This window comes from Sphaerodactylus townsendi, linkage group LG05, assembly GCF_021028975.2.
Source record: "Sphaerodactylus townsendi isolate TG3544 linkage group LG05, MPM_Stown_v2.3, whole genome shotgun sequence".
Taxonomy (NCBI): Eukaryota; Metazoa; Chordata; class Lepidosauria; order Squamata; family Sphaerodactylidae; genus Sphaerodactylus; species Sphaerodactylus townsendi.
The window spans coordinates 17,075,890-17,098,531 of record NC_059429.1 but is presented as its reverse complement, the minus strand read 5'-3'; the positions used below and the strand labels follow the sequence as shown (position 1 = coordinate 17,098,531).

Here is a 22,642-nt window from a genome sequence, read left to right as displayed (position 1 = left end):
TCTTAGCCACTCACCTAATTTATCAAAGGTCCAGCTTGGAGCTCTTTGCAATCCTTTGTAGTTCTCCACCACCCTTGATTTAATTATCATCCATAAACTTATTACACCCACGCTTCACCCACCCTACTTCCAGGTCATTTATGAAACCCTTGATGAACTGACTGATGGTTTCTTCTGTGTGTGTGTGTGGGGAGACATCCAAGGACCTCTAGGCACAGTAAAGACCTCGAGACAGGTGGAGGCTCCTCCGCTGAGTCTTTCATGATCAGCCAGCTTCACACTCAGAAGCAACTCAGGGGTGGCTGACCTGCAGTTATCCCAGATGTTCATGGACTACAATTCCCATCAGCCCCTGCCAGCATCCATCCCCTACTGTCTTTGACAGATTCAGAGCCCGAGGAGCATGTCAATTGAATAGTTTAAGAGACCTCTCTCACCAGGAAGGGCCGGCCTTCTATCCTATTGACACTCTTGCCGCCTCCCTGTTGGCTCCTTAGCTATTTTCACGGGTTCATGCCTCCCCAGCATTCTCTCAGCCCTCAGGTCTGGGGCTCTTCATCTTTCTGGGTTTATTTGCAGCTTACATGAGGGGCAGGAGTCCCCAAGCACAGAAGAATTAATCAGTCAGTCCTAAGGATGGATTGCATATGGTGTCGAACCACAGCGGCCCTCCAGATGTTATGGACTGCAGTTCCCATCATCCCCTGCCAGCATGGCTAATTGCTCATGCTGGCGGGATGAAGACTAGTCTGGAGAGCTCTGGTTGACACCGATGAAACCCTTTCCCACACACAGACCTGAGGCCAGCTTTCCGTCCCACCTCCCAGCTAGCTCACCGGTTGCTCCCTGTCCTCCGTGGCTGAGTGCCTGCAGCAGGGGTGTCGAGCATGCAGTTCAAGGGCTGGGTTTGGACTACCCCTCAAGACAGCCCCTCACAGAGGTGGGATCCAGCAAGGTTCGAGTAGGTTATTAATTATTTGTGTGTGCAAAATTGCTTTAGTTGGTGATTTTGCCGCGTGATTGCCTTAGTGGCCTCCTCTCAGCGGTAGAGCAGAACTGGAAACAATCTAGCAGGAGGTGCACCGTCGCGTGGCAACCTGCGCCCTGCGTGCATTCATTTTCTGCCAAGGACCCGGTCGCAGCGGCTGCGTCCTTGCCACAGCCTCGCCCAGGAATGCCCCGCCCCCAGAATGCCTGGCCACAGCCCCGTCGTGCCCCGCCCAGCCCCATTGGCACTACGCCACAGTTTGAATCCCACCACCATGGGAACCTGTTACTAAAATTTTTTGGATCCCGCTACTGCCCTCACCTCTGTGTTAGTTCATTCCGCACAGGCAGAATAATGCACTTTCAAACTGCTTTCAGTGCTCTTTGAAGCTGTGCAGAATAGCAAAATCCACTTGCAAACAGTTGTGAAAGTGGTTTGAAAACACATTATTTTAGATGTCTTGGAAGGGGCCGGGTAGCCAAGGCATATTAACTCATGTCACATCAATGTCATATCCAGCCCCGCGCGGCAATGTCTGGGAGGCCCCTGGCCTACAGGAGAATCTTGGTGCCAGAAGGGGGCAGGGGAGGCCTGCCTGGGGGGAAACACCGTAGCAAGCCTGGCCTCAAACAAGGCTGTGCTTGTTCAGAGGCAACGGGGCCCTCAGTCGGGTGCCACGTGACCTGGGGGGGGGGGTGTGTGCCAGCCCCAGACCTGCTCCTGGAGGCCCACCGGCAGCCTGGCTGTCACACCTGGCTCTGCGGAATTCAGGAGGGTCGCCACGAGAGTGCCCGGCCTCTCCCGTGCAGATGTTCCGTGTCCGCTGCTGGCAGCGATGCGACTTTTAACAGTCCAAGGCATCGCCGAGGTGAACTTTGCAGTACATTCCCACGGGGGGGGGGCTGAGCAGTTTCCGACACCACCAGGCCCGAAGTTTCGTCACCATCTGTCATGCCTTCCTCCTCTATGGCGAGCGGAGCCAGGAATGGGCACCACCCAGCCAAATGCAGGGGTCTCCTGCCTTCAGCCTGCTCAGGAGCAAGAAAGAACAGCGTTGGTCTGGGCTTACTGCGGGGAGTGGCGGCCTGCCTGGAGCCGTCCCTCGGCCCTTCATGTACCTCTCTTCCTTGGGCACTGAAGAAGAAGAGTTTGGATTTCTATCCCCTTTCTCTCCCGCAGGAGACTCCAAGGGAGCTGACAATCTCCTTGCCCTCCCCTCACAACAAGCACCCTGTGATGTAGGTGGGGGCTGAGAAACTCGAGAAGCTGTGATGGCCAAGGTCACCCAGCTGGCGTGTGTGGGAGTGCACAGAGGCAGAATCTGAATTCCCAGATAAGCCTCCACAGCTCAGGCGGCAGAGCTGGGAATCAAACCAGTTCCTCCAGATTAGACACATGAGCTCTCTTAACCTCCCTGCAGCCACTGCTGCTCCTGGAAAGAGCAGCCTTCTGCCCAGCTCACAGAGCCTCCCAATCACTGGCAGCTGCTGCGTGGCTTTGTATCTCCGGCGTTTCCTTTCCAACCTCTTCCTTGGAGTGTCTCGAGAGGGAGCTCGGCTCAGGCAGGATGAAAAAGAACAGGGCTCCACAGCATCTCCAATTAAAACACCAGGCAGCAGATGGCCTAGGGCCGGAGGTGGCCTGCAAGTCGCTGCCCACCTAAGCAGTTGGTTGGACCAGAGCCTGAGGATTCAGTCGAGGCAGTTTGATACCTGTTCTTGCGAGGCGGGGCGAAGAAGAAGGGTTGGATTTATATCCCCCCTTTCTCTCCTTCAGGAGACTCAAAGGGCTCACAATCTGCCCTCCCCACCACAACAAACTACCCTGGCCAGGGTGTGGCCAGGTGAGAGCTCTGGCTGTGACCCAAGGTCACCCAGCTGCGTGTGTGGGAGTGCACAGGCGAATCTGAATTCCCCAGATAAGCCTCCCACAGCTCGAAGCGGCAGAGCTGGGAATCCAAGCCCGGTTCCTCAGATTAGACACACATGAGCTCTTAACCTCCTACGCCACTGCTGCTCCTGGAAAAGAGCCGCCTTCTGCCCGCTCTGAGCCTCCCAATCACTGACGCTGCTGCGTAGCTTTATCTTCGCGTTTTCCTTTCCAACCTCTTCAGCAGGTGTCTCCCGAGAGGGGCTCCGGCTCAGTGGGATGAAAAAGGAGCAGGGCTCCACCCCGGCATCTCCAATTAAAAAACACCAGGCAGCAGATGGCCTGAAGCCCGAGCCCTGCAGAGTGGCTGCCCACCTATAGCAGTTGGTGGACAGAGCCTGATTCAGTCAGAGAGGCAGTTTAGGTGCCTGTTCTTGCGGAAGTGACGAAGAAGAAGCAGAGTTGGATTTATATCCCCCTTTCTCCTTCAGGAACTCAAAGGGAGCTCACAATCTGCTTGCCCTCCCCACCCACAACAAACACCTGTGAGGTGTGTGGGCTGAGAGCTCTGGCTGTAGCCAAAGGGAGTCACCCAGCTGGCGTGTGTGGGAGTGCACAGAATCTGAATTCCCAGATAAGCCTCCACAGCCTCCAGGCCGACAGGCTAGGAATCAAGCCAGTTCCTCCAGATTAGACACATGAGCTCTTAACCTCCTACGCCACTGCTGCTCCTGGAAAAGAGCCGCCTTCTGCCCGCTCTGAGCCTCCCAATCACTGACGCTGCTGCGTAGCTTTATCTTCGCGTTTTCCTTTCCAACCTCTTCAGCAGGTGTCTCCCGAGAGGGGCTCCGGCTCAGTGGGATGAAAAAGGAGCAGGGCTCCACCCCGGCATCTCCAATTAAAAAACACCAGGCAGCAGATGGCCTAGAAGACCCCCGGAGGCCCTGCAGAGTCGCTGCCCACCTAAGCAGTTGGTGGACCAGAGCCTGATTCAGTCAGAGGCAGTTTCGTGCCTGTTCTTGCGGTGACACGAGAAGAAGAAGAAGAGTTGGATTTATATCCCCCCTTTCTCTCCTGCAGGAGACTCAAAGGGGCTGACAATCTCCTTGCCCTTCCCCCCTCACAACAAACACCCTGTGAGGGAGGTGGGGCTGAGAGAGCTCTGAAAAGCTGTGACTAGCCCAAGGTCACCCAGCTGGCGTGTGTGGGAGTGCACAGGCTAATCTGGTTCACCAGATAACCTTCCACAGCTCAAGTGGCAGAGCGGAGAATCAAACCCAGCTCTCCAGATTAGAGTGCACTTGCTCTTAACCACTACGCCACTGCAGGTGCAGGTGGCGCCAGTGGGGAAATCAACAGCTTGGGTGGACTCCGCAAACTGGTTTTGGAACAGGCCATGTTTTGAATGCCAGCAAGCCTGGAGTCCCAGGTAGAGCTCTTGCCTGCTGCTTCAGGAGCCCTTTGCTCTTATAAACCCCTCTCCTCCACGAGGGGACAGAAAGAGGCCTTGGGCCAGGTTGCCTTTTCTCAGGCTTATTCCTGACTGCAGGAGAGTTTCAGCCGTCGTTTGTGGAAAGCGGTGGTGTGGGCCTGTGAAGAAGAAAAGGGTTTGAGACCTGTAATTGGGGGTTGGGGGGGTCCTTAGGTCGGGCCTGGGAGGATTTCTCCAGGGCCTGGTGGCCTTTGCACGTTGTCAGCAGCCTCTCCTGTTCCCTGGCAGACCCAGTTATCTGCTGGCCTGCGTTCTTTTAACCCAGGGGTAGGGAACCTGCGGCTCTCCAGATGTTCAGGAACTACAATTCCCATCAGCCCCTACCAGCATGGCCAATTGGCCATGCTGACAAGCGACTGATAGGGTGTAGTTCCTATCTGAAACAGGTCCTTAATAATGATGGGCCCCTCATTTTATTTATGGTTGGCGGCTTCCCTCTGCATGTAGGACAGTGGTGGCGAACCTATGGCAGATTGCCAGGGTGGCACTCAGAGCCCTCTCTGTGGGCACTAGCACTAGAGTTCATCGTAATGGGAGGGTGGAAATTCACACACACCCACACATATCTAGAGCTGGCCTGGGCATGATCCTTTATCTGAGGTAGCTTGGTTGCTGGCAATGGGGCTTGCTTCTGAAAGGTAAACCCTCCCTAGGATGAAGTGGTACCCGTTGGAAGCGTTGTGCGGTTGCTTCACTAAGCTTACTCCTGAATAACGCGTGCCTCGGAACCAACTGTTTTTTCTTAACTAAAACCTCAATATTCAGGTTAAATTGCCGTGTTGGCACTTTGCGATAAATAAGTGGGTTTTTGGTTGCAATTTGGGCAATCGGTCTCGAAAAGATTCGCCATCACTGATGTAGGACCTGTCACATCGGACTGATTGCCCAAGGAGCCACCCGTCATGCCTGAGTTTGGCTAACAGCACAGAAGAACGGTGCCCGTGCTGGAAGCTGACACCCGAAGTCTTTCATAGAGGCAGGCCAAACATCTGAAATGTAGTCAGACTTGCTGGGCCTCCTTTAGAGGAGGAATAAAGCTGGGTGGGGCGTGGGTGGGGTGTGTGAGGACCGGCCAGGGTGAGAAGAATGGCGGCCAGCCCTGGGAAGGCAGCTGTGGTTCCTGACCTCAGGCGGAATTTCTGGACAGCGGCTCAAAGCCACCCTTTCTTGAAGGAAACTAGTTTTCTCCCTGTAATATAGTATCTCACTGTCCACCGTCCACCGTCTGACCTTTGCCCTTGCTTTTCTCCTATTGATTTACTTAAAATACTTACACCCAGTGGTGGGATCCAAAAAGTTTAGTAACAGGTTCCCATGGGGGTGGGATTCAAACTGTGGCGTAGCGCCAATGGGGAACAGGCGGGGCATTCGAGCGTGGCTGGGCATTCTGGGGTGGAGCATTCCTGGGCGGGGCTGTAGCAGGGCCTTGGCCGCTTCGTCCTTGGTAGGAAGCGAATGCGAAGCAGGCTGCCTTGCGCTTCAGTCGCCTCCTGCTAGACACTGCTTCAAGTTCTGCAGCTACTGCTGGGAGAAGGCGTCACTAAAGGTAAAATCCGTGGCAAAATCACCCATTAAGAAAGTAACCCCTCTCGGCCTTTACACAAATAATGGTAACCTACTCTCGGGAACCTGTGAGAACCTGCTGGATCCCACCTCTGCTTGCACCCCACTTTTCTCCCGTCTTTGCAGCCTCCAGAAGGGACTCAGGGGTTGAAAAATGTTTATTTTTTTTTTTTAATCTAGAAGTTATTTGAGCTCCATTCAGCCACCGTGCTGATAATCCTAAACTGGGCATAACTGAGACTTCAAATGAACTTCGAGCATCCAGCGCAGGGGTAGGGAACCTGCGGCTCTCCAGATGTTCAGGAACTACAATTCCCATCAGCCCTTTCAGCATGGCCAATTGGCATGCTGAGAACTGATAAGTAAGACCTAGTTCTGATCAACGACACTCCTTCATTTGGAGGCCGAGGGAGGAGAGGGAAGGTATGGCCTGCGCTGGAAACTATGTTTAATTTTAATATTTTTAATGAATTAAATCAGTTTAAAGTATTTATTTTATTTTTTATTTTATTTATTTATGGGATTTCTGCCCAATCCCAATCCCAGTGGGCTCTTTTAATATTTAATGAGTTCAAAAGCCGAGTTCTTTTTTTTAATGACTACTGTAGTTTTGCTGTTGCAGCGCCATCTAAGTAGGTGTGGGCTGAGGGAGCAGTCTGGTTCTTCTGACAGCGGATGACCTGGTGTAAGGGGGCCAGTGGGGCCCAGAGGCAGCTGTTGCCCTCAAGGACAGGCCGGGTTCGCTGGCTCCTGATTCTTTCTAAATGTCCCTAGCAGCTCTCTGACAGGGCACCAAGAAGAGGCAGCCCTATAGACCAGGGTAGAGAACCTCTTGACTCTCCAGATGTTCAGGAACTACAATTCCCAGCAGCCTCTACTAGCATAATGGCCAATTGGCCATGCTGACAGAAACTGATGGGAATGTAGTTCCTGAGCGCGATTCCTACCTAATTATGGTGGCGAGCCTTTTGCACTCCAGATGTTATGGACTACAGATTCCCATCAGCCCTGGCAGCATGGCCCAGTGGCCATGCTGGCGAGACGACCAGGCCAGCAGTCCTGTATCTAGTGGGAGGAACTGCCATCACCCTAGGCAGCCACCAGAACAGAAAAGACAGCAGCCCAGAGGAGCCCCGTGTGCCCCAAGCAGCTCTGGATGCAGGCGAAGAGAGCTGTCAATCCCACCTCATTCCCCCTGTGGCAACCCCCCTCCGGTTTATAAAAGCCCAGGCAATTCCCATCAGCCTCTGTCAGCATGGCCAATTGGCCATGCTGACAGAGGCTGATGGGAATTGTAGTTCCTGAACATCTGGAGAGCCGCAGGTTCCCTACCCCTGGACTAGCAGAAGGGAACTGATGAAATCCCCCCCCCCATCTGCTCACTGCAGCATCCAAATTGTCATCTAACCCTATGAAATTCCTTATGGACCTCCAACGTGTATATTCCAACTTACATGTAACTGCAAAAGTTTCTTCCCTCCATTTTTTTTATTATTATTAAATGGTGATCACTATACTACCAACTGGCTCCACATTCAGTCCATCTCCCGTAGGAAACCTATTGTTGATTCGTGCAATATAACCAGTGATGGGTTTCAAATAATTTAACAACTGGTTCCGGTGGTGGGATTCAAATAATTTAACAACTGGTTGTTTACAAGCACCATTTTAACAACTGGTTCTGCCCAAGTGGTGCCAACCTGCTGAATACCACCACTGATTATAACCATGTGTTCTCAAGTTCGTTGACTCCTGGAGCATTCAAGTACAATTTGGACCAGGGCTGAAGAACACAGTTAAGCCTTCATTCCCCTCCCCCCACCCCAGGATTGTGAAGTCCCTCCTCGCCACCATCATGTGATGGGGAGGGGGTAAGTTTGCCATAGCTGGGTTGGGAGATCAGGAAGGCGCAGGACACAGAGATTGGAACCTTAGCGGAGGATTTTGATCCTCCATTGGGGCACAATTACTTGCCCGTCCTCCAAATTGCAAAGCATCCATTTTCTCTAGGAGAACTGATCTCTGCAGTCTGGAGATGAGGTGCGGTTCCTGGGGATCTCAACTGAAGGCAGGCATTCCTACCTCTACAACACTTTTCCCCCAACCTGGAATGAATTCAGGGAGCCACTATTTGCCCATTAGGGAAGTTTCCATGTACTGATAGCTATGTGTTCCCAACGGGATAAGCATTAGCTCTGAGGGGCCATTTCAGATCAGGACAATAGCTTGGAAGGAAGGAATCTCCCCTCTTCTTCAGTAGCCTCTCTTTACAGGGCCAGTCCAGACCCAAACTGTGCCCCCACATGCCTCGGAGGCACAGAACTCAAGAACACCTGCCTATAATGCATGAATTGTTACCAAATGTAGTTCTGGGAATGGCTGGGGGATACTTTCTGAACTACAATTTGGGGTGTTGTGTTTTTTCTGGGCTGCATGGCCGTGGTCTGGTAGCTTTCAGTCTTCACATTTTGCTCACATCTACATCTTGCATCTGCACTGCCAGCCATAGATGCAGGCAAAACAAAAGCTACCAGACTATGGCCACATATCCCAGAAAACCCACAACACCCGGTTGATTCCCACTGTGAAAGCCTTTGGCTATACATTGAACTACAGTTCTGTTATGCTGCTTAGGACAGACATGTCTGTAGTTTCTGGTCTTTTAGGGGGGAAATGCAATATAAGCTGCTGTTCTGGTGACTTTGATGGTCCTGTTATACCACGGACAGTTTTTGCTGTGAGAGGCCAAACCCATAAAGCAGTGGTCTTTTTAAAAAAACTTTGAAGTGGGACCCATTTCTCAACTCTCTTTCCTTGTCAAGACCCAGTCACAAGGAAGTTTCACACCCGTTTTGAATATAAAATGCAGGAATCTCATATCAGTTACCATCAAGCAAGTCCATAATCTATTTTTAATTAGCGATTCATTAGCAATTCAATAATATATTAGCATTATTGAGCAGCGGGCTGAATTTCATGCAGATTATGCGGATGCAACCCTGTCAGGAAACGCTGAGCCTTTTAAAACTTTCCCTCTCGCCCCCTTCTCCTTCTTGACCTTGGGATGAACTTCTCCAAGAAAACTGGCCCATTGTTTGAAAAACCCTGCAAGAAAAAAAATTAATCAGGTTAATGGTTATGTTTAGGGATCTCCTCGGGGGAGGGCGGTATATAAGTGGAACAAACAAACAAATAAATAAATAAATAAAAAGTCATGCTAAAAGTTTTGCATGTTCTGCTATTTTGTGGACAGGAGTATGTCGAGAAGGGAAGAGCCAGCACCTACAAGTCTATGGTCAGTATTACTTGCAAAGAGATGACAGCCTTCGTGGACTTTCCCTACCCAGAAGATTTCCCAGTCTTTTTACCCAATGCAAAGTTCCTGGAATATCTGCATTTGTACACAAATCACTTTAATCTCCGGAAGTATATTCAGTTCCAGGCAAGTAATCATGACTCTGCATCAGCTCAAACTTGGTCCCAAATGTAAAAAATCAACTACTTTTCGATGTGCGTACCCTCGTTTATTGTCTGATATTCATTTTTGTAAAGGCATGGGTTTTATATTTATATAAAACTCAGCATTTACAATCTTTTTCTATCTGTTTTTCTTCTGGACAAAACGCTGGATAAGAGGGGCCTCAATATGTATGTTGCTGATTTTAGAATAATGCTCAAAAATCCTCATCCTTGGAATCCTCCTTGTCATCTCCACATATAAATATGGATAGGAGCATTTGATTAAATGAATGCAATTTTTAGCATCACAGGTGGAAAAGTGTCTCAATGTCATCCTAAGCAGAGGCTCATTCTGCACACGCAGAATAATGCACTTTCAAGATGCTTTCAGGGCTCTTTGAAGCTGTGCGGAATGGCAAAAACAGTTGTGAAAGCAGCGTGAAAGTGCATTATTTTGCGTGTGCGGAATGAGCCAGAGTAATACCCTCCTAAGTCCTTCTATAAAAAATATTTGTTATTTTTATTAACAAGGACACTGAATTTAGTGTTGTTCGTATCCCACTAGGCTTCCATGAATTTAAAAGCATAGGACTCTGTTTAGGACTGAAGTGCAAATTTGATATGCATGTAATACATACCACAAATTACTGGAGAAAAAGTTGGTCCAGAAGATTTCTTGCCCCAATACCGTTCCGGTCCCACTGCACACCCTAGCCCCAGTGGGTAATTGGCCACTGAAATGTTAAGAATTATCAAAGATTAACCCTCAGATGAGTCTTAAAAATGAAAGTGTTTTGCTATAAGTATATTGTTAGTTATCCTTTTATTAAATGTATTAGAACAATAGTATGAAACAATGGCTGTTTCCGCACAGCGACGCTGGGGGTTGGGTCGGCGTACATGACGCTGACCCAACCCCCTGGCACCGTTCGCACGAACGGTCCCGGAAACTACCGGGAAGATGGCACCGCGCTGCACCGTCGCCTGATCGACTCACCTTCCCTGAGACCATCCGGCACGTCGCCGAGGCCAGGGGACATGCCCTCCTGCCCTGTGCGACCGCTCCAGAGTCGCAGGGGAGGGGAGGCATGTCCCCAGGCCTTGAATGGTGGCCTTGCTGGACGCGATCGCGAGGGAAGGAATAAGTTGATTGGGAAAGGGGAGGATAAGCTTCTTCCAGCCGCTGCCATTACGCGACCGCAGCGGTTTAAGGAAGCCAATGTTTCCCAAGGAAACCTCGCTTGGCAGGAGTGAGGTGTTGGGAAACAGCGACTTTCTAGCCGCTTCGGGAGGAGCGAGGGTATGAGCGGAAGGCTGAGAAGCTAAGCTTCGCTTCGTACTATGCTTGAACAGCTCCCTGGGGACGGCGCTTTTGCCGTCCCAGTGCGCACTATGTTATGTTGGCCCATGCTGCCAATGTTATATTTACTAACTGTAGAAAGGGTTTTGTTGCTTTACTCAGAAATCTGAAAGAACTCCCATTTAAAAGAACTGTAAAGACAATATGAAAGAATATTTATATGTGGCTAAAACTGACTAATTTTATGAAGATTTGAATATAATTCAACATTGAAATGGGAATCTTATATTAATAATTTCCTCATGCATATTAATAATAAGCTTATGCTTTGCTAATATACTTGTGAAGTGTATGAACACAATGTTCTCTTAATATACATAGTTTTTTAATCGTGTATAATCTATAATATACATGGCTTATTCAATACAGATGATCATAATTCTAAATGAATGAGTATGGGTATGGATATGATAATATGTAGAAGCTGATAAACTAATGTTTTAAGTTCTCTTCTATTTTGAATGTAAGTTATTTTTTTCAGTTTAACAAGTTATTGACACAGATCCTTATAATGTTTTACTGTATCTTCACTTTTTCTTTCTCCCCTTTTCCCTGTTTTGGATTAAGTCTTCATATGTAAAAATATTTTAAAAATTTAAAAAGAAAAGAAAATATGCTTGTGACTTTTGTAAAAAAAACAACAACAGATAGTTAAGTCCAATTGTGCGTGTTGGTGAGCTCATTGCTTTCCAGACTCATCATCACCATTGTCTTGAAATGTTTCAGACTACAGTGATCAGTATAAAGAAGCGCCCTGACTTCTCAACCAGTGGCCAGTGGGATGTCATCACAGAGACTGATGGGGAACAGAAGTCAGCCATCTTTGATGCTGTGATGGTTTGCATTGGTTACCTCACTGAACCCTCACTGCCCCTCAACTCTTTTCCCGGTACTGCCGATGCTTAGTTTCCCTCTGTTTAGTGCTGACATTCGTAAACCTCTTCCATGTGTCTGGCTAAAAGAACAACCTCCCCCCCCCCATGTTGTTCCCATCTGTTACATCCTCTTATTAAGTGTCAAGACCTAACACTGAGAAAATTTGCATGATCTATTTCTTTTAATATTTTTTCCCAGTAGAACTCTTATAATCTGTTAGTGTTCTTTACGTTTACAAAGTGAGAATGCATAGTCAGGATCTGTTAACAGTTAAGGAATAATTCATTGCCTGTATTATGCAATCACAAGTACTGACTCTAGTTGAAGAACAGAAGAAACACATTGCTAGAACATAATATAATGCAGCATTCTTTTTCTGAATGCAAACAACCAGCAGTAAGTAGAAGAAGATGAATCTGGATTTATACCCTGCCTTTTTTCATGTAAGGAAACTCAAGGCAGCTTACAAACTCTTTTTCCCTTTCTCTTCCCACAACAGATGCCATGGCTCATTCCGCACATGCAGAATGATGCACTTTCAAACTGCTTTCAGTGCTCTTTGAAGCTGTGCGGAATGGCAAAATCCACTTGCAAACAGTTGTGAAAGTGGTTTGAAAATGCATTACTTTGCATGTGCGGAAGGGGCCTAAATCTCCCCACAACAGATACCAGGTGGGGCTGAGAAAGTTCTGAAATAACTGTGATTGGCTGAAGGACATCCAGCAGGCTTTGAGTGGAGGAGCAGGGAAACAAATCATCCAGGGACTGTCCTAATGATACCACCCATGTTTGGTGAAGTTTGGTTTTGGGGGGGTCAAAGTTATAGACCCCCAAAGGGAGCTAACAGGAGATGGGTGCCCCATCCCCCTAACCCTAACCCTTTGTGGGGGTGGGGGGTTATTCACCATCTAAATTGTTCTAGTTTTATTCTGGTTTTATTGGATGCTGGGGTTGATTTTAAATATAGTTATTGTCATGAAATTTTGTAATTTATTGATTGTGTTTTATAATTGTAAGCCGCCCTGAGTGGCTTACACCCATATGAATGAATGAATGGACGGACGGACGGATGGACGGACGGACGGACGGACGGATGGATAGATAACTTTGGCCCCTCTGAACCAAACTTCACCAAACTAAGTTGGTATCATCAGGATAGTCTCTGGATGATACCCTGCTAGCTTTAAAAATGCGCCCCCTGTGGGCCACAATGTGAAAAAACACAAAAATACACCCCAAATCAGATGGACCTGAATTTTCCAGGTATACCCGAATATTTGAGTATATCCGAATATGTTATTTGTCTTATTCAAGCATACAGATAATTTTATGACCAAATAAATCTGAATCCGAATTTTACCGAATTTCTAAGGCTTAACCCAGTGGAGTCGGACTAAGATCCTGGGAGACCCAGGCTCGAATCCCCTCTTCTTCTATGGAAGCTTGCTGGATGATCTTGAACCCATCATACACAAAGTCTGACCTACCTTGCAAGGGAGTGTTGTAGGAAAATGGAGAAGTGGTGATTGACTTTCTAAGCTGCTTTGTGTCCTAGATGGAGAGAAAAACGAGATGTAAATAAATAAATGCAAATGCATGCATGCTTATATCCTGCTCCTGCAGGCCTCCATCTAGTCCAAGGATTCTTCCTCCAGTGGCTTCCGGAGGAAGGCTTCTAACAAGACTGATTGGCAGGCTAAGATACCAGCTCATGGGTCGAGGTGCACATGTTTCAAGTTTCTTCCTTGTGTCTACATAGGTATAGACAAGTTTAAAGGGGACTATTTCCACAGCCGGGACTACAAAACCCCAGATGTATTCGCAGGTAAAAAGGTCCTTGTGATTGGCATGGGGAATTCAGGAGTTGATATTGCTGTGGAAGCCAGTCACACAGCAGAAAAGGTACCTTTCTTCTCAATCTGTTTTGCTTTAGAACTTTGAGCTTGGGAGAGTACTTAACGGATGAAAAGAAGAGGGAAGTTACTGTGTTCCTTTGATGCTCCTGGACATTTTTTTTAAAAAAAGACAGTTGGCATCCTGGGGAAAGTAAACATAGCTGCATTTGCAGAATCTTCCAGAAGTCTCAGGGAATAAAATGATGTTTTTAGCATGGATTTTGCCTTGCTGAATGAGTGTGGCAGTAATCCTAAGTAGGTTTAGTGAGGAGCAAGAGACTTGTCATTTTCTTGGCAATCCGCAAAAGAGGGGCCAGCGAAAATGCCACTTGCACGGTGGAATGTGGATTATGCCAGTGCCATTACCTACATCGTGTTTGGAAGCTGTGTGATACCAAAGGGGGTGTTCAGGGCCAACATTAGCTGAATTCCTGAGCCCTTACATTTGATGGTGTGAATGTATGTTGGTACTGTCAGGACTAGGCCTGTCAGTGCCCAGATGTCTTGCTGTGTAAGAATTGCAAATGTCTTCCTGTAACTGTTTTTCTGTTTCCCTCTTCCCTTCCTGGCAACTCCCTGGCACCAGCTCCCCTGCAAGAAGGTGTGAACGGTTCCCAGGTTCTTTGAAGCTCTGTAGTGCAAATGTTGTAGAATTTGTAAAGCACATTTGGTGTGGGACAAATGGGGGGGTGAGTTGAAGGATATAATCTCTGGATCTAAGCGGGAGAGCTTAGATTCAGCTTTCTATTGTTACTCTACGCGTTGTTAGAAATAAACTGCTTTAGGACTTTCCTACAGTCACTGTTATTTCCACGTTCGAGAGCCTGACAGGTACAGGGCGCTTTTAGGGGAGCAAGGGGAGCACTGTCTGTGGCCTCCAAGGAGACAGCATGGGTGCCTATCGGCTCTGTCATCCCTGGCCATAATTCATCTACCCCACCCCAGATCAGTGGGGCTTGCTCTCAACAATATATCTTTAGAATTGCAGCCTGTGCACACACAGAGGCATTCCTGGGCTCTCTTCAGGACAACTGAAGTCTCTCAAGCCAGAAAAGGCAGCTAACTGAGGCAGATCTTTCTAGAATGAGCAACTGCCCCCTCCCTTTTTTGTCAATAATTTTCCCAGACTAACCTCAGAGGCAAGATCTGTTTGCCATTGCTTCATGTAATTTTCAGCTAAACTCTGGAACTTGTTTAAGTCTATGAAACCAATGCTTATGTACTTTGACCATTGCTGATTATTGGTTGCTGCTCTGTTTTGATGATCTCCTCCTTTCCTCCAGGTGATGATCAGCACCAATAGAGGCGCTTGGGTGATGAGCCGTGTGTTTGGTGATGGCTACCCATGGGACATGGTGTTCCTCACTCAATTTACAAACGTGGTCCGGAAGATCCTCCCCAGCCGTGTAACAGGCTGGCTGATTGCAAACCGATGTAACCAGTGGTTTAACCATGCAAACAATGGGATGGTCCCAAAGGACTTGGTCTATCCTCCTCCTCAAATGTATGTGTGTTGTATTTGAAAAAAAACTGGGAAAAGGCTAGGCTGAGAAACCTTCTCCTTGGGTTGGGTTTTATGTGTGCAGATGGGTTGAGGGAGGGAAGTATTATCAACAGATATAATAATGTAGAAGTGTAATTATGCATTAACAGTTCACAGAGGTCAATATAATTTATTCTATAATTTAACAGGCTGTTGAGTATGTATGTTGATCGTGCATGCATATATAAGGAAACTATGTATATAATATGGGGAGGGGCTCATTTTGCCCTCCTTCAGAAAAATGTAGATCCAGTCCTGATTGGCTGAGACTTTTTGAGAAAATTCATGGAGAATAGTCCAGTTTACAGCTATCAGCCATGATAGGTAGATGGTGCTTCCACATACAGAGGCAGCATACCTTACAAGAAATGTTGAGAGGCAAACAATGAGGGAGGTCTATTTCCTTCATGCCCTGCTTCCTGGGACTATCTGGGTAGCTAGCCATCGCTGTAAGAACATTGTTGGAGAACATAGATCCCAGACACATGGTGTCCAGTTCTGGGCACCACAATTCAAGAAGGATATTGACGAGCTGGAGCATGCCCAGAGGAAGGTGGTCAAAATGGTAAAAGGTCTCGAATCCATGCCCCTGACAAGCAGCTCAGGAGCTGGATAGGTTTAGTCTGGAGAAGAGAAGGTTAAGGAGTGGCATGATAGCCATGATAGAAGGTTAAGAAGTGACATGTTTAAATATTTAAGGGATGTCATGTTGAAGAGGGAGCAGGCTTGTTTTCTGCTGCTCCAGAGATAAGGCAAGGAGTTATGGATTCAATTGACAAGAAAAGAGATTCCATCTAACATTGGGAAGAACTTCCTGATGGTGAGGGCTGTTTGACAATGGAATATGTTGCCTCAGAGGGTGGTGGAGTCACCTTCTTTGGAGGTTTTTAAGCAGAGACTGGATCGCCATCTGTCAGGAGTGCTTTGATCATGTGTTCCTGCATGGCAGGGGGTTGGACTGGATCACGCTTGTGGTCTCTTCCAACTCCATGATTCTATGATTATTTGTCCGATAGGGCAGACTCATTCTTTATAATGACATAAGAACATAAGAACATAAGAAATAGCCTGCTGGATCAGACAGGAGTCCATCTAGTCCAGCATTCTGCTACTCGCAATGGCCCACCAGGTGCCTTTGGGAGCTCACGTGCAGGATGTGAAAGCAATGGCCTTCTGCTGCTGCTGCTCCCGAGCACCTGGTCTGCTAAGGCATTTGCAATCTGAGATCAAGGAGGATCAAGATTGGTAGCCATAGGTCGACTTCTCCTCCATAAATCTGTCCAAGCCCCTTTTAAAGCTATCCAGGTTAGTGGCCGTCACCACCTCCTGTGGCAGCATATTCCAAACACCAATCACATGTTGCGTGAAGAAGTGTTTCCTTTTATTAGTCCTAATTCTTCCCCCCAGCATTTTCAATGGATGCCCCCTGGTTCTAGTATTGTGAGAAAGAGAGAAAAATGTCTCTCTGTCAACATTTTCTACCCCATGCATAATTTTGTAGACTTCAATCATATCCCCCCTCAGACGTCTCCTCTCCAAACTAAAGAGACAGGAAACTAAAGAGACAGGAAGGCTAGTAAAAAAAATGAAAGGAAGTGAAGAAAAATGAGTCTGAGTTTCTTCAACTAATTTTGTAAAGCCAGTTTGACAACACTTGAAATACCTTTCCAAAATACTGTCTTATGGTCTTTCCCTGTTTTTCCTTACTGTAGATCTGAGTTGAAAGAGCCAATAGTGAATGATGAACTTCCTGGTTGCATCGTCACTGGGAAGATTTCCATCAGGCCCGGCATAGAAAAGTTCCTAGAAAACTCTGTCGTGTTCAAGAAGAGCAAAGAGGTGGAGGAAGTGGATGTTGTTGTCTTTGCCACTGGTTACAAAGTTTCTTTTCCTTTCATTGATGAGTCCGTCGTCAACTTTGAAAACAAACATGCTTCCTTGTACAAATACATTTTCCCTCCTCTGTTGGAAAAGCCCTCCTTGGCCATCATAGGCTTCCTCAGGCCTCTCGGGGCAGTCACGCCAGTGGTGTAATCCCAAGCACGCTGGGTCACCCGCATCTTTAAAGGTAGGTAGGATGAAATACGATAATTCATGGTCATGATAGCCTTTATTGGCATTCCAAAATACAAAATACGATAATTCCATAAAATCAAAGTCAAATTTATGCAGCTGTTTCTTAAGTAAAGGCAGCATTTTGCCACCTGCTGCACCACTCAGAATATGAGATCCCCCCGTTATGATACTGCCACCACCTGACTTTAGTATCTGAATTGATACCAGGCTATAATATTTAAGGGAGAGGCCGCCCCTGGCTTCCCTCTTCGAAACCGATGTACCCTTCCCCTAATATGTTCACCATCCGGAAATTCCCAATGTTCCCAGTCCCACTGTCTACACAAAAATACTTTATCTTTCAAAACAGGCCCGTAAGGAAATTGCAAAGGGTCCTCAAACTGGAGAGCAAAGTTCTGAAATCTCTTCTCTCGTCTCCAGGTAGGGTCATCTTCCTGTAAATTGTTATAGTCGTCTCTGCGAAAGGCCACCAGGCCAAACATCCAAGTTCAGTTTATTGTTCAGTTTATTTGTTTGGCTTCTTTTTCAAAGTCAGTTAAAGTGGCTGGTCTGGATGATTCCACCTAAGCACTGCCTGGATGATTCCACCAACTGGATGATTCCAGCAACAGCATGTTGTCACAACAGAAGGAGCTTTCCCCTAAATCACGTGTTATAACAGGAAGTTCCTCCCATTGGGTGATGCCACTGTTAGAGCAACAGATCTGTGGCATCCAACCCATAGTGTTACCCCTCCCTCGCATAGGATCCTATATCTCTATAGGATCAAAAGGTTGCTATGAACGTCCCATCCCTCCTGGAGCATGCTCAGTCCTTGTTAGGTCCTCCCCACCCCCCCAAGCCTGCCTTTTAACATCATATTTTTCAGTGCACCTCAGGAGTTCTCTGGGTAGCTAGATGCCCTAGCCTTGTCTGTGAGTTATCCACATGAGGTGAATCAAATGTAGCACCGGTGAAGCAAGAGTACATTGCAAAATATAAAAATATTTTCCTATTATTCTTCACACCAAACAGTTGTTTGGAGATTTTTGGATACTGCCTCTCCAAAATTCTCCTTGAGGCAGCTCACAAAGTAAAATAAATGAATATCTAGTTCCAAAATGGACTCCAGAGTGCGGATTAATAGATCAGAAAAATTAAGCTGGTGAACGAGGTTCTCTACAAACTTGAGGCAAGCCCTTAAAATAGCTGAAAAAGCTGAAATCTTTAAGAAAAGGTTAAGGATTAAAAAACCCAAAACAATAAAAACAACACCCGTAGCTTTAAGAAAGGAATGTTCACTGAGCTCTTAGCCGTCATGTTGGAGATTGCTAACTATATCACAACAATGATGCTGGACCTTTCAAGCCTTAGTTTCTGTAAAGCAAAGTGATGGGGAAGGGTACAGGGATAGACTTGGACAAAAACAGCCCTTGAAAGAGTCACATCCGCCTCCCATATCCTCTGATGGAAGAGGACTTGCTTGGGGCTGGCCACTGGAAACATAATATCCATACGATCCATTCTTGTGCTGTAGGCCACCACGCAACGATACCATGATCATCTCTACTTAAGTAGCCGCCTGATTTGTAGTCTCTTATTTCTGAAACCTTCTTCAGCCCACAGCAAGCAAAAGATGATGCTCAGTAGCAAGTAGACAGTCTGAAGGGGATCTGACAGCCATTGCAGTGGCCCAGACAAAGATCCTCTATTCCCCCCATGAAAACTGGAAATCATGAGGAAACAATTCTCCCACCTCCCAATACCCAAATACTGCCTAACAGCTGGATCCAGAGCAGGCAGGTAGGTGGAAATGCTGCCACTCAAGCACCACTCCGCCCACTCTAAAGGGCTTTCCTGCAGAGTGGAATGACCCAAAAGGCACAAACAAAATCCTACCTGAACCTCTTCCATAGGATAGGAAGGAGATATATCTTTTGTATTTGTTTTTAATTTAGATTTTATGATGTTTTAATGTTTCCATTTATTGTGTATGTTTTTATTGTAAGCCGTCTCGAGTCACTAGAGAGATGGCAGGATGTAAATACAAGAAATACATACAAGAAATAAAATTGGGGCATACCCCCCCCCCCCCCAAGCAACCATGCCAGCATATGGGGGTCAAGAGGGTTCTGGAGGCTAAGGCCCCTTCCGCACACGCAAAATAATGTGCTCTCAAACCAGTTTCACAACTGTTTGCAAGTGGATTTTGCTATTCCGCACAGCTTCAAAGAGCACTAAAAGCAGTTTGAAAGTGCATTATTCTGCATGTGCGGAATGAGCCTAAGACTGGTCTTGCCTCCAGGACGCCCCCAAGATGCCAGCATAGCTTTGGGCAGTGCAAGTGGGCTGGCAGGGAGTTGGGCTCTGCAGCTGGGCATCCCAGGTTCCTGCTGCAGCTGGGCTCTGGCAGGCTTGCCCTTCTGCTGGTGTAAGTGCCCCAGAGATGGCAAATCTGCTGGTATAGCCTGTGCTGCCTCCAGAAGAAGAAGAAGAAGAGTTTGGATTTATATCCCCCCTTTCTCTCCTGCAGGAGACTCAAAGGGGCTTACAATCTCCTTGCCCTTCCCCCCTCACAACAAACACCCTGTGAGGTAGGTGGGGCTGAGAGAGCTCAGAAGAACTGTGACTAGCCCAAGGTCACCCAGCTGGCATGTGTGGGAGTGCACAGGCTAATCTGAATTCCCCAGATAAGCCTCCACAGCTCAGGCGGCAGAGCTGGGAATCAAACCCAGTTCCTCCAGATTAGACACATGAGCTCTTAACCTCCTACGCCACTGTGCCCCCCCCCCTTCTAGATTGTGCTGCCAATCTGCTAAAATCTTCTTTTTCTCCTTTTCTTCACTGTTGGTCAGCCTTTCTATGTATCTATATATAACCTTTATTGGGGTTCTCTTTAGTTGTCTCACCCTGTTCCATCTCAAAATAAATGTTTAACTGAAGCAGCTTAGGGAACTGAGGGGATCCCCTCGTCCTTCACTCTCTGGCCCCTTCCGCACACGCAAAATAATGCGTTTTCAAACCACTTTCACAACTGTTTGCAAGTGGATTTTACTATTCCGCACAGCTTCAAAGAGCACTGAAAGCAGTTTGAAAGTGCATTATTCTGCATGTGCGGAACGAGCCTAAGTTTTACCTCAGATAACCATACAAGAAGCCTTTTTTTTAAAGTTTAACAAATAAATTGTAGAATTTCCTTAACAATTTCAGGAGGTTAGATTAGGAATTGTCAGCATAGTAAGAGGCAGTTTTTATTTACAGATATTTAGGTGTTTCCAAAGTTCAGTACAGACAGGAATTGGCTTTTAGAAAAGATTCCAGTTTTCCATGGAGTTCTTAATGCTTGTAAAATATGACAGACTTTCATGAAATTTCAGAGATGATATCCAAGCTTGCACCCAGAGGTTCATGAGATAACTCTGGTGTCTTGTTAACTATATGAAGGATTACAACTAAGGATAGGAAATCTCTCTCAAACATGCAGTGCAACTTACTCCATCTGACAAGAAAATGGCCCCTCTCTGACACAGTCTTTTTCCCTCTCAGTTGTCCCAGTTCTACCCACTCTGACCTGAAGACTTATTAGCTTTGTTCCAAGAGCCTGGGCTGGGAATTCTTTTCTACCTGGAAATAAATTCCCTTCTTGGCTAGAGTCTGAGACCCTCTCTCCCTCAAAACTCTCTTCCCGCCAAAACCACGGGTCTCTCCCAGACACTAAAACAGACCTGCTCTTTCTGAAGCTCACAGCTGAACTCCCCTTAAAACCTATCTGAAGCTCTAAGGCAGCGGTTCTCAACCTGTGGGTCGCAACCCCTTTGGGGGTCGAACGACCCTATCTCAGGGGTCGCCTAAGACCATCGGAAAACACAAAATCGCAAAATGTAGCAATGTAGTTTTATGGTTGGGGATCACCACAACATGAGGAACTGTTGCTACCTAGCATTCATTCATTCATTCATTCATTCATTCATTCATTCATTCATTCATTCATTCATTCATTCATTCATTCATTCATTCATTCAGATTTTTGTACCGCCCTATCCCCGAGGGGCTCTCGGCGGTGCGCAACAAAAATCAATACAATACCACATTTGGGAGCAAATATAGTGAGGCATAGAGAAGCTTATACACAGTTCCTAGAGATATAAAAAGGGTGGAAAGATAGGTTTGGATGAGAGATCGGGAAGGGAGCAGTGGGGGTTTATACATTACCTAAGTTCAGCTGAGAAGTTCTTGGAGAAGGCAAGGATTCATATGCCATCATGTGAATCCAAGCGAGTGCTAGCTAGAGAGCCAGAGCTCTAGCAAGAGAGAGCCCCTGAGCTTGGAGTGAACTGTAGTCTTATACCCATAGTATATTTTGAGGCGGGCAGAAGGAATTCTCTTCCTGGAATTCCTGGAGTTCCATGCTGGGATTGCTGGGTTGAGCTGATTAATAGCTCATCTATTGTTTTCTAAGTGTGGGGACAATAGAGCCAATGGTTTTGTGATTGGATCAGAGATAGCCTTGAGTGGCTTACATAGAACTCCTTTTAGGAGTCCCTGTCTTAGGTGTGTCATGCAAATTTGGCTGAGGCGTGAGTTTGACAAGGAGGAAGCACTTAGTAAACGTTAATGGTTGCTAAAAGACAATCAGACAGAAAATCTTGTAACAGGGAGTATCATAGTTCCTTTGTGTTGTAACAACCTTGCCTGGGTGTGGTAATCAAGATACATGTCCATGAGGCTTCCAGTCTCACCTGACTGGAATAACTCATTCAGTGATTTAATTTTGCTAACAGACCTTTTGCACTTGGCCTGTTTGTGCTTTGGGACACTCTGCTACACACACAAGGTTGCTAGCATTTGCCAGTACATACTCCATAAAATCATATTAAAATCCATATCTCAATAAAGCAGGGTAGGAAGGGTAGGGCAACACTATATTAAAGGGTCGCGGCACTAGGAAGGTTGAGAACCACTGCTCTAAAGCCTCTCCCACACATGCAGAGTAATGTACTTTCAGTCACTCTCAATACACTGTGCAAAATAGCAAAATTCACTTGCAAACAATTATGAAAGTGGATTAAAAGTGCATTATTCTGCATGTGCGGAAGGGGCCTAAGTCTTTTTAAAATTCTACCCACACCCAGCCTGTCACTCATTTACAGGCTCTGCAAAGGTTTCGTGCTTTACATGCTGGATTTTTTGTCTCTGCCTGCTGCTAGATCCATCATACACACACACACACACACCATACTACCCAAAACGAACGCCCTTTTCAAGCCAATCACATGTCTTGTGTGGTTACAGAGACACCTTGGGTGAGTACTACCACATAATTATGTGTGCTCTCCCCATGTCCCTGTGTGTTATCAAGGAGACACCCTGTAAGTTTTCATTCATTGCAAAAAAAGAGGTCTTTGGTCATTTTCCCACTTACCATCTGCTGCGTGCTATTGTCGCCAAGTAGCGCGGGGTCCCCCGACACTCCCAATACAGGGGCGGTGACAATGCAGCCACCCCGACACTGCTGCTCCCGCGCCCCCTCAGCACACGTCAT

At 47.0% G+C, this 22,642-nt stretch overlaps 1 protein-coding gene across 1 annotated transcript in view; it reads left to right on the top strand.

Moving 5' to 3' along the window:
- The window catches only part of LOC125432355 (dimethylaniline monooxygenase [N-oxide-forming] 1-like), a 103,094-nt gene that overhangs the window by 59,739 nt on the left and 20,713 nt on the right, over positions 1-22,642 (top strand). Inside the window, 4 exon segments of the mRNA XM_048495803.1 lie at positions 11,458-11,620; positions 13,367-13,509; positions 14,786-14,986; positions 16,765-17,113. Of these exon segments, the coding sequence (XP_048351760.1) occupies positions 11,458-11,620; positions 13,367-13,509; positions 14,786-14,986; positions 16,765-17,113 (856 nt within the window).